The 18858-nt window shown below is 50.6% G+C and overlaps 1 protein-coding gene across 1 annotated transcript; it reads right to left on the bottom strand.

Annotated features, from left to right (window-relative positions):
• Positions 1 to 13487: 13487 nt before the first annotated feature.
• Positions 13488 to 14878, bottom strand: LOC125115296 (EKC/KEOPS complex subunit LAGE3-like). Its single transcript, XM_047759346.1, has 2 exons — positions 14694 to 14878; positions 13488 to 14265 (listed from the first exon to the last, which is right to left on the bottom strand). The coding sequence occupies exon 2, from the start codon at positions 14203 to 14205 to the stop codon at positions 13723 to 13725; it is 483 nt and encodes a 160-aa protein (XP_047615302.1). The 5' UTR covers positions 14206 to 14265; positions 14694 to 14878; the 3' UTR covers positions 13488 to 13722.
• Between the last annotated feature and the right edge of the window lie 3980 nt (positions 14879 to 18858).

Genomic DNA, 18858 nt, shown 5'->3' with positions numbered 1-18858 from the left:
CTCTCCTGAAACTCCCTCAATGGCGCTTTTTTGCCCAACTCCATCAGGTTGCAGGTCAGGAGGCTGAGACAGGAGAGGGATTGCCTCTGCCTGAGCTCACACAGCTGGTTTCCTGCCCAACTGAACCCAGCGGGCGGGTACCCTAGATCCAGGCTGTCTGCCCCCAGGGGCAGGGCTGAGCTCACGGAAGAGAAAGGGGTAAACACTGCAGGCTCCCGACAAGAGCAGGTGGCAGGCCAAGGGCAGAGGAAGGACCCATAAAAAGGGCTGCTGGAGCTCAGGGAAGGAGGGCAGCCTGAGTGAGTCTTGGGGTGAGCAGGGAGGGCCTCCTGGAGAAGGAGGGGTGAGCAGAGCTCAAGCTGAGATGCAGTGAATGGTGAAAGGAATGAGGACGCTGAGGTGGCAGATGGGTGGAAAATTCCATGAAGGATCCTGTAAAAACAGCTCAGGAGTTCCCTGGTGGCTCAGAGGGTTAAGGACCTGGTGGTGTCACTGCTGTGGCTCAGGTCGCTGCTGTGGCTTGGGTTCAGTCGCTAGCCTGGGAACTTCTACATGCTGCAGGTGTGGCCAAAAACCAAAACACAAAAATCAGCCCAAGGTGGCAGATGGGTGGAAATTTCCAGCAAGCATCCTGTAAAAACAGTCCAAATATATTGAGTCCTGACTACACACCTGACTCTGTTCAAGTGTGTGTGGCTTACACTGACTTGTTTAAATCATCAAAACTCCTCTATGTGAGAGTTCCCATTGTGACTTAACAGTTACGAACCTGACTAGTGTCCATGAGGAAGTGGGTTCCATCCCTGGCCTCGCTCAGTAGGTGAAGGATCCAGTGTGGCCAAGAGCTGTGGTGTAGGTCACAGACTCTGCTCAGATCTCTCATTGCTGTGGCTATGGTGTAGGCTGGCATCTACAGCTGCGATTCAACCCCTAGCCTTCAAATCCTGGGGTTGCAGCAGCCCTAAAAAGAAAGAAAGAAAAAAAAAAAAAAAAAAAAAAACCTCCTCTGCACTATAGATAGGTTGCAAAAGTTACAAATAACAATATCCCCATTTCACTGCCTGGGAGACTGAAGACAATTTGCTTAAGCTCCAAGATTGGTAGGTGGCAAGGATGGGATGTGAGCTCAAGAGGTCTGACCCGGGCCTCGAGGTCTGACCCCTATGCCAAAGGAGAATCAGGAGGCTGCAGGGCTGGCTAGACTCAGGCAAGGAAGGGTCTTGCAGGTCGAGTTACTGGATTTGATTTTTTTTTTTTTTTTAATCCCTGCGGAAGCCAACAGCTCGGCTTTTGAGTCAGGAGGTGACACATGCAAAGGGTCAGATGAGTCAGACAGCTGAGATCAGGGGGCCCTGAAGCTGGGAACACAGGGCTGTCATCCCAGCTGTGTGTCCCAGCAACTCCTTCTCTCCTCCCCTCTGCCTCCCTCCTCATCCCAGCCTCATCCCTCAAGTCCAAATGATGACAGTGTGGCCCTCGGAGCCGATCGCCATTGCCTCTCCCCAGCACCAGGCTCATCCGCCTCAAGCCAGCTGTGATCAAGTGACTCTTGATCAGCCGGCAGCAGGTTCACAAAGCAAGGACTTAGCATGAGGTCCTTAGACCCCCTGGGACCGCAGCATTTGGGAAGCTTGTTTAAAATGCTGATTCCTAAATAAATAAATAAATAAATAAATAAATAAATAAATAAAATGCTGATTCCCGAGTTCCCGCTGTGGCTCAGCAGTAACAAACCTGACTCGTATCCATGAGGATGCAGGCTCGATCCCTGGCCTTGCTCAGTGGGTTAAGGATCTGGCGTTACCATGAGCTGTGGTGGAGGTCGCAGATGCAGCTCAGATCTGACATTGCTGTGGCTGTGTACGCTGGCAGCTGCAGCTCCAATTCGACCCCTAGCCTGGAAACTTCCATATGGTGCGGCCATAAAAAAGAAAAAAGAAAAAAAAAAAGGCTGATTCCTGGGTTCCACCCTAGGGTTACCAAATCGAATCTCTAGGTCTCTAGGGTGAGCCTACATTTTTAATAAGTCTGCATTAGGTGACTCTAAGTCTCACTAAAATTGGAGAGCTCCTAAGAATGAGATCCCTCAAACCCCTGTGTTGAAACCATGCAGATGAGAGAGAGAGAGACACGCAGATAAATCTGCCACAAGGAGCCTCGCCATAGGCAGTCTACCTGCCAACAGGGGAAGGCCGGGCTGGCATGGCCAGAACCTGTGGGGTGAATAGGAGACCCAGGTCCAGGCCCAATGTTGCTGCTTCCTATCTGGAGGACCTTGGGCTCAGACGATCAAAGCCTCCTTTTGCTCAGCTGCCTAGTCATTGAGAACTATAAGCGTCTGAGACATACTCCTTCGGCAAGTTAACAAGTTGACCTGCCACAGTTCAGTGAACTCTGGTAGAAGACACGAGACTCCCGGGGTCAGAGACCCAGGACTTCATTACTCTCAGCAGCTCTAGCTTCGAGTTTGCACTGATTCCTCTCGCCCTTCCCCCAACCCCGGGTACCATGGGGACAATGCAAAGCTTGATCCAACTCACTGCCACCTATAAATGGCTTCTGCATCCCAGCTGAAAAACCCCATGCTTTAGGAAACCAAATTTTTTTCTTTTTTTTTTTTTCTTTTGTCTTTTTAGGACCACTCCCATGGCATAGAAAAGTTCCCAGGCTAGGGACTGATTCGAAGCTGCAGCTGCCAGCCACCCCCACAGCCACAGCCATGCCAGATCCAAGCCATGTCTGTGACCTACACCACAGCTCATGGCAACGCCAGAGCCTTAACACAGTGATGGAGACCAGGGATCGAACCTGCGTCCTCATGGATATTAGTTAGGTTTGTAAACCACTGAGCCACAAGGGGAACTCCCAAACCCAACCTCTTATAATGAGCCACAAGCAAACCTGTCTGATCTTTCCTCCAGAAGAAAAATCATCATTGATATGGAAGAGTAAAACAAACGAACAAAAAAGCCTGTCTCTGCTCAAGAGGGAGTTTCTATCGCTATCCTTCAAAAAAGTTCACTTTTTTTTTTTTTTTTTTTTTGAGGTAGACCTGATTTACAATATTGTGTTCGTTTTAGGTTTACAACGAAGTGATTCAGTTATATATTTTTTTTCAGATTCTTCTCCATTATAAGTGATTAAAGATTCCGAAGGTAGTTCCCTGTGCATACACTAAATCCTTCTTGTTTCTCTATTTTATATATACTGGTTTGTATCTGCTAATCCCAAACTCCTGATTATCTCTCCCCCACCCTTTCCCCTTTGGTAACCATAAGTTTGTTTTCTCTGCCTGTTAGTCTACTTCTGGTTTTGTTTGTTTGTTTGTTTTGTTTTGTTTTTTGTCTTTTTGCCTTTTCTAGGGCCGCTCCCGCAGCATATGGAGGTTCCCAGGCTAGGGGTCCAATCAGAGCTGTAGCCGCCGGCCTACACGCCACAGCCACAGCCATGCGGGATCCAAGCCACGTCTGCGACCTACACCACAGCTCACGCATGGCAATGCAGATCCTTAACTCACTGAGCAAGGCCAGGGATCAAACCCGCAACCTCATGGTTCCTAGTCCGATTCGTTAACCACTGCGCCACAAGGGGAACTCCAGTCTATTTCCGTTTTGTAAATAAATTCACTTGTGCTATTTTTTTAGGTTGCGCATATAAGGGATATCATAAGACAGTTGTCTTTCTCTGACTTCCCTCAGTATAATGATATCTAGATCCAACCACGTTCCGCAAATGGCGTTATTTCACGCTTTTATTCCGGCTGATCTTCTCTGTCTTCTTTATCTATTCATCTGCTGATGGATACAGGTGGTTTCCATGTCTTGGCTATTGTAAAAAGCGCTTCTAGGAATATTGGAGGGCATGCATCTTTTTGAATTAGAGTTTTTGTCTTTTCCAGATGTATGCCCAGGAGTGAGATGGCTAGATCATATGGTAATTCCATTTTCTGTTTTTCAAGGAAACTCCATACTGTTTTCCATAGTGGCTACACCAATTTACATTCCTACCAACAGTGTAGGAGAGTTCCCTTTTCTCCACAGTCTCTCCAGCATTTATTATTTGTAGACTTTTTTATTTTATTTTATTTTTTTGTGTTTTTTAGGGCCATACCTGCAGCATATGGAAGTTCCCAGGCTAGGGGTTGAATCGGAGCTGCAGCTGCTGGCCTACACAACACACAACAACAGCTACAGCCACAACACCAGATCCCAGCCATGTCTACAGCATACACCACGGCTCACAGCAATGTCGGATCCCTAACCCACCGAGCAGAGCCAGGGATCAAACCCGAGTACTCCCTGGATACTATCTGGGTTTGCTACCGCTGAGCCACAACGGAGCTCCTATTATGTGTAGGACTTTTTGATAATGGCCATTCTGACCAGTATGAGGTGATATCTCATTGCAGTTTTGATTTGCATTTCTCTAATAATTAACAATGTTGAGCATCTCTTCATGGGCCCATTGGCCATCTGTATGTCTTCTTTGAAGAAATATCTATGTAGGTCTTTGCCCATTTTTTGATTGGGTTATTTGGCTTTTGGATATTGGGTTCTATGAGCTTAATTTGGAAATTAAGCCCTCGTCAGCCCCATCGTTTGCAAATACTTTTCCCCAGCCCATGGGTTGTCTTTTCACTTGGTTTCCTTTGCTGTGCAAAAAACTTTTAAGTTTGATTAGGTCCCATTTGTTTATTTTTGTATTTGTCTCTTTTGCCTTGGGAGAGTGATCTAAGAAAACATTGCAATGATTTGTGTCAGAGAATGTTTTGCCTATGTTCTCTTCTAGGAGGTTTATGGTGCTCTGTCTTATATTTAGGTCTTTAAACCACTCTGGATTTATTTTTGGATATGGTATGAGAAGGTGTTCTAACTTCATTGATTCACGTGTGGCTATGCAGTTTCCCAGCGCCACTTGCTGAAGTGCCCGTCTTTTCTCCACTGTTTATTCTTGCCTCCTTTGTTAAAGATTAATTGACCATAGGTATGTGGGTAAAAGTTTACTACTAAAACATCCTGGAAAAGACAGACCAGAACAAAAGCTGTCAGAGCCTCTGGTTGCAAGACGACCAGGAATGTAAGAGATCCAAGGAGCACTGCCTCCCAGTACTAATGGAAAAGTCAGCATTCATCGTGCATGGAGAGCATAAGCTTTAAATCAGATTCCAGAGTTCCCGTCATGGCTCATGGGTAACGAACCCGACTAGTATCCATGAGGACGCAGGTTTGATCCTTGGCCTTGCTCAGTGGGTTAAGGATTCCAGCGTTGCCATGAGCTGTGATGTAGGTCGCAGACACAGCTCGGATCCACATTGCTGTGGCTGTGGTGTAGACCAGCAGCTAGAGCTCTGATTGGACCCCTAGCCTGGGAACTTCCATATGCTGCAGGTGCAGTTCTAGGACAAAAATAAAATAAAAAATAAATACAGGAGTTCCCATCATGGCTCAGTGGTTAACAAATCCAACCAGGAACCATGAGGTTGTGGGTTCGATCCCTGGCCTTGGCTCAGTGGGTTAAGGATCCGGCGTTGCCCTGAGCTGTGGTGTAGGTCACAGACACAGCTCGGATCCCGCATTGCTGTGGCTATGGTGTAGGCCAGCAGCTAGAGCTCCAATTAGACCACTAGCCTGGGAACCTCCATATGCTGCAGAAGTAGCCCTAGAAAAGGTAAAAAAAAAAAGAGAGAGAGAGACAAAAAAATTTTTTTAATTTAAAAAAAAAGTCCAATTCTGTGAGTGAAAGTTACTGGGAACGTGAGGAGATAAGTAGGCAAATAACTAGAGTTGAAGGTGGAAAGTGATAAGCAGGGAGACTTTCAATGCAGAATTTGTGGGAACTCAAAGGAGAACTTCTGGCAATCTGTTTGGTGAACCAACAGCCAATAGCCTTAAGACATTTAAAGAGTTCCTTTGAATAACCAAGTAAGAGATCAACAACCCAGGAGGAGAAAAGAGCAAAGTATATGAGCAAACGATTCCCAGGAAAGAATACAGACTGCATTTAAATAAAGGAAAATGTTCAACCTCATTCGCCATAAGAGAAATGCAAATTTAGACTCTCGTGATTTCTCATGTTTGACATGTTGTGTTGGTAAAGCTGAAAAGGGCGGGTAACTATTTGTTGAGGACTTGGGGAAATGGACCCTCCACACACTGTTGGTAGCAGTTAAATCAGCACAAACTCTATGAACAGTGATTTCCAACTTCCATCAGAATTTTAAATATAGGAGCTCCCATTGTGGTTCGGTGGGTTAAGGACCCAGCATTGCCTCTGTGAGGATGCGGGTTCGATCCCTGGCCACACCCAGTGGGTTAAGGATTCGGCATTGCCACAAGCTGTGGAGCAGGTTGCAGACGTGGCTCAGATCTGATGCTGCCGTGACTGTAGTGGAGACCCCAGCTACAGCTCCGATTCGACCCCTGGGCTGGAAACTTCCATAAGTCACAAGTGTGGCCGTAAAAAGGAAAAAAAAAAAGTTTTAAATATAATTCTTTGAGCTGTCAACTTCTCCTACAGGTCTTTATCTTTCGGGTGTATTTTTGCACACACAAATGACATGATGTACTAGAATGTTTGCTGCAGTGTTACTTTTAATACCTACATAGCCCTTATACGAGAACTCCATACCATAGAACACCATGCAAGCATCAAAAAGAATGAGGCAGCTCAGCTCTATATAGGACCGAAAGGAAAGACTTCCCAATTTCTTTTTCTGTCTTTTTAGGGCCACACCAGCAGCATATGGACATTCCCAGGCTAGGGATCAAATCGAAGCTGCAGCTGCCAGCCTACGCCACAGCCACAGCAACATGGGATCCTTAACCCACTGAGGAGGGCCAGGGATTGAACCCACATCCGAACGGATACTAACTGGGTTCGTTACTGCTGAAGCCCCGACAGGAATTACTTTCCAAATAGTTCATTAAATGAAAAAGTAAGATTGCAGAGCAACGTGTATCATGTGCTAGCCTTTGTATGTGTGCTCCAGGGAAGAACTTGGACAATAAATATTTGTATATGCACAGGATAGCTCTAGAAAAATACACAAGAAGGTGACGGCCCAGGATACTTCCCAGGAGGGGAGCTGGGAGATCGGATTCAACAGATGCAGTAAGACTATCATTTTGTCATATATCCTTCATACTTTTAAATGTTTATACGGTTATCATGCACGTAGTACCTCTTCCAAAAACTACATAGAAAATAAATTTGTGAAAAAAAAATAAATAAACTTGGGCTTTCAGATCTACCAAGAAATGTGGATGCCCTGGGACCCCAAGCCTGAGCCCAGCAGGGCCTTAAAACTGTAGCCCCTCTGGATCCGGGGCGGGGGGTTGGGGGTGGGGGGGGGGTGGCGGGCTACAGGTGGCCTCCCTGAGCTGTGTTCAGAGAGCCACACCCAGGAAGCATCATTCATTCCTTCTTCCCTTGTCTGCCCTGCATGGTCCCAGCGCAAGATGCAGAACACAGAGCTGAAAGAGACCCGGGGCCCAGTCCCTGGCCAGATCTCTGTAGGGTTGGCGAGGTGGGGGTGGGGGAGGGGAAGCTCTGTACAAATAACTGCGGGACAGAGGCTGAGCGGTGTAGTGCGGCAGTTAAGATTAATGAGTGACTGTGCAGCGGGACAGTGACAAGCCTGGCCTTTGAAACGAGCCACACCTTGGTTTAAGAACTACTCCTTAGCCTTGGCCCAGGCGTTTAACCTCTCCGAGCTTCAGTTTCCTCCCCTATAAAATACACCCTGATTCATGGATCCACTATTTTCCAGCCATGTCATCCAAAGCCAGTTACTCTCTCAGAACCTCCGTTTCCTCATCTCTGAAATGCGGCTAAGAACACCGACCTCAGAAAAATAAAAGTCATATGTAAAGAACAGTGCCTGGGAGTTTCTGCTGCGGCTCAGCAGGTTAAGAACCCCACATAGTGTCTGTTGAGAATGCAGGTTCGATCCCTGGCCTCAATGAATGGGTTAAGCATCTGACATTGCCGCAAGCTGAGGCACAGGTCCCAGATGCATGCAGCTCGGACTCCGTGTTGCGGAGGCTGTGGCTCCAGTTTGACCCCTAGCCTGGTCCACATGCTCAGGTGTGGCCCTAAAAAAAAGGGGAAAAAAAAAGAACAGTGCCTGGGGAGTTCCCAGCCCCCCCACCCCCCACCCCCCTGGGCATAGTGGGTTAAAAGATCCATCGTTGCAGCAGCTGCAGGGTAAGTTGTATTCCATCTTGGATTCCATCTCTGGCTTTCCATACGCTGTGGCTGCGGCCATAAAATTTTGAAAATATGGGAGTTCCCGTCGTTGCTCAGCGGTTAACAAAACCGATTAGCACCCATGAAGATCGGGGTTCGATCCCTGGCCTCGCTCAGTGGGTTGGGGACCAGCGTTGCTGTGAGCTGTGATGTAGGTAGCAGACATGGCTCAGATCCTGTGTAGCTGTGGCTGTGGCATAGGCCGGCGGCTACAGCTCCGATTACACCCTTAGCCTAGAAACCTCCATATGCCATAGGTGTGGCCCTAGAAAGACAAAGAGACCAAAAAAAAAAAAATTGAAAGTTGTTTTAATAAAATTTAAATGGGCAGACGAAGAGCCTTCAACAGTTGCTAGCTTCTAACACCAATAGGAAGGTTGGATGTGTTAAGTCCCAGGCCTGCGTGGGTGGCTGCTCAGGAGGCAGAGATTTTTGTAAGTGAATGAGGGGCCTGGGAGCTGGGAGCAGCTGGGTGTGGCTGGGGGGTAAAGTCAGAGGAGAGAATCAGAGGGGAGGAGGCGGGGAAGGCCTCCCGGGGAACACAAGTCCAGACCTGCACTTTCTCGGAGGAGAGAGCAGTACTGATTCTGAAGCTGTCAGGGGTGGGGGGATTGGGTTGCATGGGTGGGAAGGGAGCTGGGCTAAATGGAGTATACCACTGAGGGACAACGACAAAGCCGAAACTGGCCAGGACTGGTGCTTCCATAAAACAGTGGAATGAATGCCACACAGTGACACTAACCGGCGCCCAAGGGCCCACCCGTCCTTCTGGGGCAATATTTGCTCCCTCAACTCAAGAGGCCAACTATGTTTATTTGGAAATGGGACAGACTCTGGCCTTTCAGCTTCCCCAGGCCTGTTTCCCCCAAACCACACCTCCCTGCAACCGCACACCTGGTGCTGGCAGCGGCTGCAGGTGTCCTGCTCAGCCGGCCCCTCCACCTGCAGGGTCCTCACTCTCAGCCATCACAGGTCCAAGCCGGACCCTCCAAAGGTGTGCAAATCCTAATGCCCAGAACTGTGAACATGCATCCCACGTGGCAAAAAGGGACCAAGCAGATGTGATGAAGTTAAGGCTCTTGCAATGGATCATTGTCCCGGATCATGGAAAAGGGCACCAGGTGATCACAAGGGGCCTTGTAAGAAGGAAGCAAATGGTCAAGGTCAGAGAGGAGAGGTGGCCCTAGAAAGAGAGGTTGGAGTGATACACTTTGGCCGCACCTGCCATATGGAAGTGCCCAGGCTAGGGATCAAATCGGAGCTGCAGCTGCCGGCCTACCTATGCCACAGCCACGGCAATGCCAGATCCTTAATGAGGCCAGGGATCAAACCTGCATCCTCCGAGATACTAGTCAGGTTCATAACCCACTGAGGCACAATGAGAAATCCCTGGAGTGGTGCACTTTGGAGGAGGAAAGGGCCAAAAGCCTAGGAACCCAGGCAGCCCTGGAAGCTGGAAAAGACCAGGAAACGGATTCTCCGCCAAAACCTCCAGGAGGAACCCCATTCTGCGAGACCTTGATTTTAGCCTGTAGGACCCATTTCAGGCTTCCGAAACTCTGGAACTGTAAGACAGTAAGCTTGTGTTGTTTTAAGCCACTGAGTCTGTGGTAACTTTTTCAAGCAGCAGCAGGAAACCAATACACCACCTTCAAGGCCCTGTGACCCCTGTCACTTTCTGCTCCCCAACTCCTTCCCACCTCTGACCTGCCTCGAGCTTTATCTGACCCTCTCCTGGGGCTGTCCCACCCATCTCCTGGTGACAGCTTGTAGCCTCTGATCTCCCCAACCAGGTGATGAGTTTCCTGGGGGCAAGGTTTATATTTTATCATATTGATTATATTTGTCTCCCACCCCCTGATAATTCTTCCGCTTCCTTCCAGAACTAGTCTCCACCCTTCTCGGCCTGGCTCTGTGCCCCAAGGCTGATCTCCGCGGCCCCTTTGGATCAGCCAATGGGAGGCGGCTGCCGGAGGTGGGCGGGAGGCAAGAGCGAGGCGGACACGTACTCCCCCTGCAGGGCAGCTGAGGTCACTGCTCCTGCAGGGCAGCCCTCTGCGCAGAGCCCTCCCCAGCTCCCCGCTCCCCTCCCCCACTGGCCCCTTCAGTTTCCAGGCTCCCCTCCCCCCATTGCTACCCCATCCTTGCTCCTGTCCAGACCTCCAAAAACAGTTCTTCCTCTAAAGTCCATTCAGCTGACCCTGAGTGTCAGCATATCCTGCAGGCACCCTGAGCCATGCCGGTGTGGCTCAAGTCCCAGTGGGAGGTCAGCTGCCCTGAACCTGGTGCAAGTGCAGACACCGCCCCGTCTGTCTGTCTTAGATGGTATCCCCACCAGGGCTGGGAGGGGCCCACGGGGCAGTCTCCTCCACCCCCAGCCCCAGGAGCAGGAAGAATGGCCTTAGCAAGGGGGAAGGGCGGGGAGCAGAGGCGGTGGGCAGCAGAAGAGGGGAGAGAAGCAGCCTGACCCTCATCGGTTCCCTGGACCATGCCCCCCACACAGGCACACACGCTGAGCTGTCCCAGGGCACATTTCTCCTGTGGCTCCACCCCTGCTCCCGGAGCACACCCGCAAGATAAGAGCTGGTGTGGGGCTGGCGCCGCCGGTGCCATGCCCTCGCCTCCTTCCGCAGGGCTGCCTCCAAGCCTGGTATCTGGTGCCTGGTGCTGCCAGACTTGGCCGGCCCCCGCACTCCTGCCCCTTCACTCCACAGTGTCTGGGCTGCTGAGTGATTCAGCCCACATCCTTCACACCCTGCCCAGGCCCTGGCCCTGATCCCGCCAGCCCTGGCCCCTCTCAGCGCCATTGCCGCACCGGCTGCAACAGCCTGAGCAGTGCCGCCCACGCCCTGCACCCCAGAGTCCAGGGAAGCTCACCCCTGCCTCAGGGAGACACAGAAGGACTCTGATGGCCCAGCCTGGACCCTGCAGCCCCACATTTCCTACACCAGCTACCCAAGATGAGGCACCAGGACATAATTCGTTATGTCCACTTCTTACAACAATCTTCCCAGAGAGATCATAACCACCCGTCTCACAGATGATACTGCGGCACAGGAAATTAAGTGACTTGCTGAAGGACACAGGGGCAGGGGGCCAGGGAGCTGCTGTCCTCAGCAGCTGGCTGGTCTCAGTACCCGGGACAAGGATCCTGCCTGCCCACCTCCCCAGGCTATTCGGAGGTTCCGAGAGAAGAGGGGATCACAAGGCGGATCAGAGGCGGTGGGGTCCACTCCGCAGCTTCAACCAGGTAGGTTGCCAGCCTCAGGGCCGGGCGGGGGGGGGGGGGGGCGGGGACTGACAAAGCTCCTCCCTTTGTCCTCAGCAGGCCGAGCGCCCTCCGCAGGTTCAGCGGGACTCCCGGGACCCGGCCAACTCGGCGCCAAAGCGCCCCCTGGAGGTCCCGGGACCTGGCCAACTCGGCGCCGCCCTGACAATTGATACAGCCCCCTCTTGCTGCATTTCTGACTGTGCTCAGTTCTTAGGGTTAGAGGGGTCCGTCTGGGAAAGGACAGGCCCTACACTCCAGGCTACTCCCCGGCCCCCCTATGGAGAGCAGACGGGCACCGAGCTGAGAGGGGTACGAAGAAAGAGTCCCAGAAAGACTGGAAGTCCAAAGACTCCGATTCTAGCTGCGTGACCCTAGGCATGTGTCTTTCCCTCTTTGGGCAACAAAGGAGTGAAGGAGGCCATCGAAGGAAAGATACCTCCCCTCTTAGCGCTAAGATTGTCCGACACCAGTTTCCTCGGGTGTAAAATGGCCACAAGGGGCCGCTGCAGCCACAGCTGTGAAGGAAGCTGATGGAAACTGCCCGCATTTCCCAATTTAACGACTCTGGCTTTTGCCACCCTCCCCGCCCCCCCCCACCCCAGGGCCATCAGCCCTGCCTCCTTCCTCCCAGTACCATCCTTGCTGGCATCATAATGTCACTCAAATGTTTAAAACCTTCCCAGAATAGGCCAGTGCCCTGGATTCCCAGTTCTACTCAGGGTGGAATTTCATGGGACCCTTAGGAGATCAAGCTATGGAAAGCTGAACAAACTAGGAGCATAGATCTAGTGAGATCTAGAAACACTCCCAGATCTCTTGTAAGGGGATGAGACAAGTTGCCAAAAGGAAATCCCACCAGCCATGGAATTCCATGCACGTGGGCTCAAAACCAAGGAGGTAGGGAGTTCCGACCAGCTGTTGATCCTTAGACAAGTTACTGAACCTCTCTGAACTTTGGTCCCCCCAGAACCACCTTATAGGAGGAAACACTCTGGGAGGAATGGGGTCAGTATTTGAACGGGGGGGGGGGGCCTACCACCAAGCTCCCATGACCTCCAGCAGTTGCCCTGCACAGATAGGAAATGTGGGTGTAAGCAAGGGGCTCATAGCAGCCTCGGCGCAGCCCCCAAGATTGCTCTAGAAATTGAACACTAGAGGATTCCACAGCCTAACCCTTCCACACTGTTGGTGGAAATGTAAATTGAAGCAACCACTGTGAAGAACAGTATGGAGATTCCTCAAAAAAACTGAATATAGAGTTGCCATATGATGCAGCAACCTCATTCCTAGGCATATATCTGGACAGAACTATAATTCAAAAAGATAAATGCACCCCCATGTCCACAGCGGCACTATTCACAATAACCAAAACATAGAAACAATCTGTGTCCATCAACAGAGGAATGGCTAAAGAAGATGTGGTACATATATATAATGGAGTACTACTCAGCCATAAAAAGAATGAAATAATGCCATCTGCAGCAACATGGGTGCAACTAGAGATTCTCATACTAAGCAAAGTAAGTCAGAAAGTGAAAGACAAATACAGTATAATATCACCTATATATGGAATCTAAAATATGATACATGAGTTCCCGTCATGGCTCAGCGGTAATGAACCTGACTAGGATCCATGAGGGTGTGAGTTTGATCCCTGGCCTCCCTCAGTGGGTCAAGGATCCAGTGTTGCTGTGGCTGTGGTGTAAGCCAGCAGCTGTAGCTCCGATTCAACCCCTAGCCTGGGAACTTCCATGTGCCACAGTGCAGCCCTAAAAAATAAAATGTGACACAAATGAATTTATCTGTGAAACAGAAACAGACTCAGCAGGCATAGTGAACAGACCTGTGGTTGCCAAGGGGGAGGAGGCAGGAGAGGGTTAGATTTGGAGTTTGGCACTAATAGATACAAACCATTACTTAGAATGGATAAACAAGATTCAAGATCACTCGCTCGCTCTCTCTCTCTCTCTCTCTCTTTTTTTTTTTTTTAAGCATGGAAGTTCAGTTTTATTTTCTGTGGTTAAGAAATATTTAAGCATCAAACAAAGCAAGTGGATCCTCAGCGCCCAAGGGCCAATACAGGCAAAAGATTAGGCCCCCATAGTAAACTGGCAACTCCTACAGGAATCACTGCCCCATGCGGGCTGCACTGTCTAGGAAGAGACACAAGGTCAGACCCTGGCCTGTCTCCCCAGCCCTGTGGCTTAGCGGATAACAGGGGGCCCAAAGCGCTGCATGGTGCGAATCGCCAGGGAAAGCTGGTCAAGGAAGTTTAGGATGGAAATTCGGAGGAGGCGGGAATCTTCAGCTCTCCAGTGGACGGCCAGGATGCTGGCGCTCACTGAGAGCTTCTTCCCAGCCGCCCCTCGGTGGGGTTCAGCATCTGGGGCCAGGGAGCCACGGGCGATCTCTGCCTCCAAGGAAGACGGAAAAGGTACGCTTAGGGTGAATACGAGTGGTCGGCTCCCTGGCCTTTTGGCTGTGGATGCGGACTCTCCGCCCGCTGCCGAAGGGTGCCGTCCTGGCGCCACCGGCGGAACTCCCTCAGCTGCAACAGCAGCAACGCAGCCATCACCGCGGGGACTGCTGGGGCCGCCTGGGCCACCTCTGCGGCCCGGGCCCTCGGGGCCTCCCGCCGTGCTGCTCTGCGTGATGTGTCCAGGGCGTGCTGCATCCGCCGCCTGCATGGCTGCAGCGCTCCACCAATGAGATCTTATTGTAGAGCACAGGGAACTATATCCAATACCCTGTCATAAACCATAATGGGAAAGAATTTTAAAACAAAAACAAAAAGGAAGTATCCAGAACCTGAACACAGGACTCTGCAGTGCCCCCCACCCCCGACACACACACACCTCCAGCCAGGCTTTCAAAATACTTTGTGATGCAACCCAGCCTACTTCTTCCCCTCCAACCCTCCTCCCTCGCTCCCTCGCACCCTTCCAAACATCTGGCTTCTTGAATGTGCGGGGCTGGGCCTTCCTTCCCTCCAGGCCTCTGATAGGCCCTGCCCACCAACCATTCCAACCACCCTCAACACCTCTACTTGATCCTCTCCCAACTGCGTCTCCCTAATCCTCTCCCTGACTCCGCCCCCACCCCCAAGTCTAGATTGGGGGTCTCTGCTCCAAGCTCCCCAGCCTGTATTCCTCCCGGATCTCAGGTTTCTGTTTACCTCTGCGTCCCTGGCGGGCGGTGGTGTCCATGGAAACGGAGGCGGCGTGCTCACAGAAGATTTGCCGGCTGCATGGATGACCTGGGAAGAAGATTCAGAGCCTAGTGTGGATGGACTGGCGGGAGCAGCTTTGATCACAGCCTCCGTTGTTTTCCTTTCCCTCTAGTCTCGCAAGCTTTGTTCCATCTCGCGAGATCTTATAGGCTCTGACTACTCCGCGTCTGTTTCGCTAAAGTCTGCCCTGGGCTTGCCAAATGTTTCTTCTGAAAATTCCAAAGCCTCTCAGACATAACCAAGCAGAGAAGGGAAGGGAACTCAGGCAAGAGAAACGATTTTGTTTTGTTCATGTTTGGAGCTAGGAGAAAACTAGAACCGCTTTCCCCCTGTGGCCGATGAGGAGTCACGACACTGCCGAGAGAGGGGAGGACCCACAGGGAGGCCAGAGCTTGAGGAACGTGGATATTCTTTGAGAGTGATGACTTTCAGAATCATAAATCAGTGGAGCCGGGCGGTCCTCAGCCTTGGCCCCAGTCACACGTCAGCTTGTGTTCAACAAGCCCAGACCTCAGCCTCTCCAAGAGGAGAAGGGTTTGGATTAGATGTCAGCACAGCTGCTTCTCACCCATCTGCAGCGCTGTCATCTGAGAATTGATGGGAGATCTTGGCCACTTTGGAGCCAGACCAGAGCTGTCACTTATATGCTAGGTGACCTCGGGCGAGTTGGTAAACCCACAAAACTCAGGATCTTGAGCAAGACCTTTCTCAAGTCATGGTTATAAGAATTCGTGAAATAGCATATCTCACGTGGTGCCTAGAACAGCGCTGGGACCTAGCAGAAGCTCAACCACTGGGTGTCATCTACTTGGGTTGTTTGTTTTGTTTGCTTCTTTGTTTGTTTCACTAGTGGTTTGCAGAGACCAGCTCAGCAGGTGACGGCTGAAGAATGGGTGCCCTGAAACTCAAGAGAACGTTAACACAAAACAAGACACAGAGACATTTATCTTAATTAAAGGTGGGAACCAGGGGACTCAAGGTCTCAGGGACCAAGAGCCCCGCCTCAAGAAACCTCACTGCTTCTATTGTGCTCTTTAGGATTATGTCAAGCGAGGAGGGGTTGTAGGTGCAGAATATAGTTTTTTTATTATTATTATTGTAAAAGTCATGTAGCTGGTAGCTGGTTAAGCTTTTTACTCTGATCTTTAGGCATTTAACAATCATCAGCATGAGGAAGCCTGGCATCAGCTGTTTATGTATAGCGTCTAAAGAATCACCTTTGTGCTTCTGCAGACACAACAGGCAGTGTGCCTATCTATGGGGCGTGCCTAGGTTTGCACCTCCGGTCTCCTTGCTGAGGCATATCCTGCTAAGGAACCCTCATAAACCCCCTGGGGCCATGAGATTCCTCTTTCTTTTATTTTAACAGGACATATCATGCTGTGCAAAGGGGGGTGCCAATCTGCACAGGTCCCCCATGCCTAGACCCACGCATTATGTCCTCATTCAGCTGACCACATGAATAACTAATGCCTTTAGGTCTTTGTTCTGAAGTCATTTACCAGCACTGCGACTGTTTTTCAAGCAGGAATATAGGGTAAAGTCAAGCAGGACAAGAGGGAGTTTTCTGCATAGAAAATAGAAGACGTGGAGTTCCCGTCGTGGCGCAGTGGTTAACGAATCCCACTAGGAACCATGAGGTTGCGGGTTCGGTCCCTGCCCTTGCTCAGTGGGTTATCGATCCGGCGTTGCCGTGAGCTGTGGTGTAGGTCGCAGAAGCGGCTCGGATCCCGCGTTGCTGTGGCTCTGGCATCGGCCGGTGGCTACAGCTCCGATTAGACCGCTAGCCTGGGAACCTCCATATGCTGCGGGAGCGGCCCAAGAAATAGCAACAACAACAACAACAAAAAAGACAAAAAGACAAAAAAAAAAAAAAAGAAAATAGAAGCCGAGAGGCTATGAAAGATTGTAGAAACCGGTCTCCCGACAGTGGTAGCAATAATAATATGGTTCTCGTAGCACAGGTTGCAAGACAGAAGGTCTGCCGCTCAGGGGCTTAATGTGTGTGACGGTGAAGACGTCCGTGAAAGCCGTGAGATGGACTGACACGGACATCAGTTGGGACAATGGCAAGGCTCTGCCTTGATAGTTGCTGGCAAGAGAAATATACTGGGAGATGGTGGTGGACACAGGAAATCTCTCTGCCGTTGCCCACGCGCGGCTTCTGCGGACCGGAGCGGGGACACGACTCTGTTTTCCCTCATCCCACCTGCCCCGGGGCTGGAGTGTCTCAGAAACTCTGAGACGAGCTGCGTCTGTCTTCAGTGGGAGCCCCACCGAGAAGTTCTGTGCCCAGCGGAGGAAGGTGTGTCGGGGGACCCCGGCCACCCCATCAGCGACCCTCAGAGGTCACTAGCTCTTCCCACCATGGATGCAGCAATATGGTCAGGGAATTCTAGGTACTATAACCTCCTCTTGGAAACTCACAATGCACTTTAAAAAAAAAAAAAAAAAACAAAGGCTTTTAAAAGTCTTGCAAATATAGAAAACTGGCTGCTGCCACGGTGGGATTGGGGGGTGCTGTATGCTTGCCCAGCCCCCCATCCCTCCCATCACCCACTGCTCTCACCGCATCCTTCAGCCAAGACCAAGCCCCTTATCTGCCTCCAGCACTAGACTGTGAGCCCCATGGGAAAAAATGGACCTCATCTATTTTTTTCACAATTGTATTGATTTCCAACCCCTGACACAGAAAAGGCACCGATAAATATTTGTCAAATGAAGGAACGCATGAATGAATGATCTGAAGAAGGGATTAAAACAGACTCTAGGAGTTCCCATCATGGCGCAGTGGTTAACGAATCCAACTAGGAACCATGAGGTTGTAGGCTCAATCCCTGCCCTTGCTCAGTGGGTTAAGGATCCGGCGTTGCCGTGAGCTGTGGTGTGGGCTGCAGATGCAGCTCAGATCTCACGTTGCTGTGGCTGTGGCGTAGCCAGCGGCTACAGCTCCGATGAGACCCCTAGCCTGGGCACCTCCATATGCCACAGGTGTGGCCCTAGAAAAGGCAAAAAGACAAAAAATAATAATAATTAAAATAAAATAGAGACTCCAGTTAGAGATTTTCATAAAGAGGGACACAGGCCACAACTACCTTTCCTCACTATCTTTTAACCTCCCACTGGGCTGTTTCTGCTGGGTTTTATTGGTTGGTGACAGTGGTGGCCCATTCCCTTGAACTTTCTCTTTGGTTTCACGAGCCTCCCCTCAGATAGTCCCAGTGGTTCTCAGTCTAGTAAGAGTCACAAGGATCCAGCATTGCCATGAGCTGCAGCGTACGTTGCAGACGCAGGCTCAGATCCCACGTGGCTGTGGCTGTGGTCTAGCCTGGCAGTTGCAACTACGATTCACCCCCACCTAGGAATTTCCATATGCCACGGCTATGGCCCTAAAATAAAAAAAGAAAGAAAAAGCCAAAAAAAAAAAGAGGGAAACTGATTTTGTTCCCGAGAGCACCTCAGGGCCCCGAGGCGGAGAGGGCCAGCAGCAGCCTCAACATGTAGGAGGGACTGGGGGGTGGGGGAAGGGAAACTCGCAGAGATCAAAGCACACGAGGGTTATGAATGAGGTTTACGAGGGTTGGAGTGATAGGTGTTGGAGCCAGGATTCTCAGGGGCACCCAGCTGTCACTCTCATTCCTCCACTCTCCGCTTGGTTACCCCCTCCTCCCGTGGGCCGGCCCAGAGCCAGGACCTTCAGGGGGTCCCCCCCAGGATCCGGGAAAGCCTCCACAGGCGGAAGGTCGCCCATCTCCTTCCCAGCTCTTTGTACAATCACTGCTTCCCCAGGAAGAGATTCTGACAAAACTTTACCTCTTGTGTCTCAGAATTCAGGGGGGGCTCAAGAGTTGTTTGAGATCAGAGAGGGCAGGAAAAAAAGCACCAGCTTTGGAGCCAGGCCAAACTGGACTTCAGCTTTTATTTAGTCACTGACAAGCTGTGTTGCCTTATTCACGTTATTCACACATTATTCACCCTCTCTGAGCCACAGCATCTTCATCTGTAAAATGGTCATAATAATCCTGCTTTGGTGGATCAGACCTCTTTTTCTTTTTTTTTCTTTTTTCTGTTTAGGGCTGCACCTACAGCACCTGGAAGCTCCCAGGCTACA

The sequence above is a fragment of the Phacochoerus africanus genome, chromosome 14 (assembly GCF_016906955.1).
Source record: "Phacochoerus africanus isolate WHEZ1 chromosome 14, ROS_Pafr_v1, whole genome shotgun sequence".
NCBI lineage: Eukaryota > Metazoa > Chordata > Mammalia > Artiodactyla > Suidae > Phacochoerus > Phacochoerus africanus.
The sequence above is the reverse complement of the archived record's forward strand: the minus strand, read 5'-3'. Positions and strand labels throughout refer to the sequence as shown.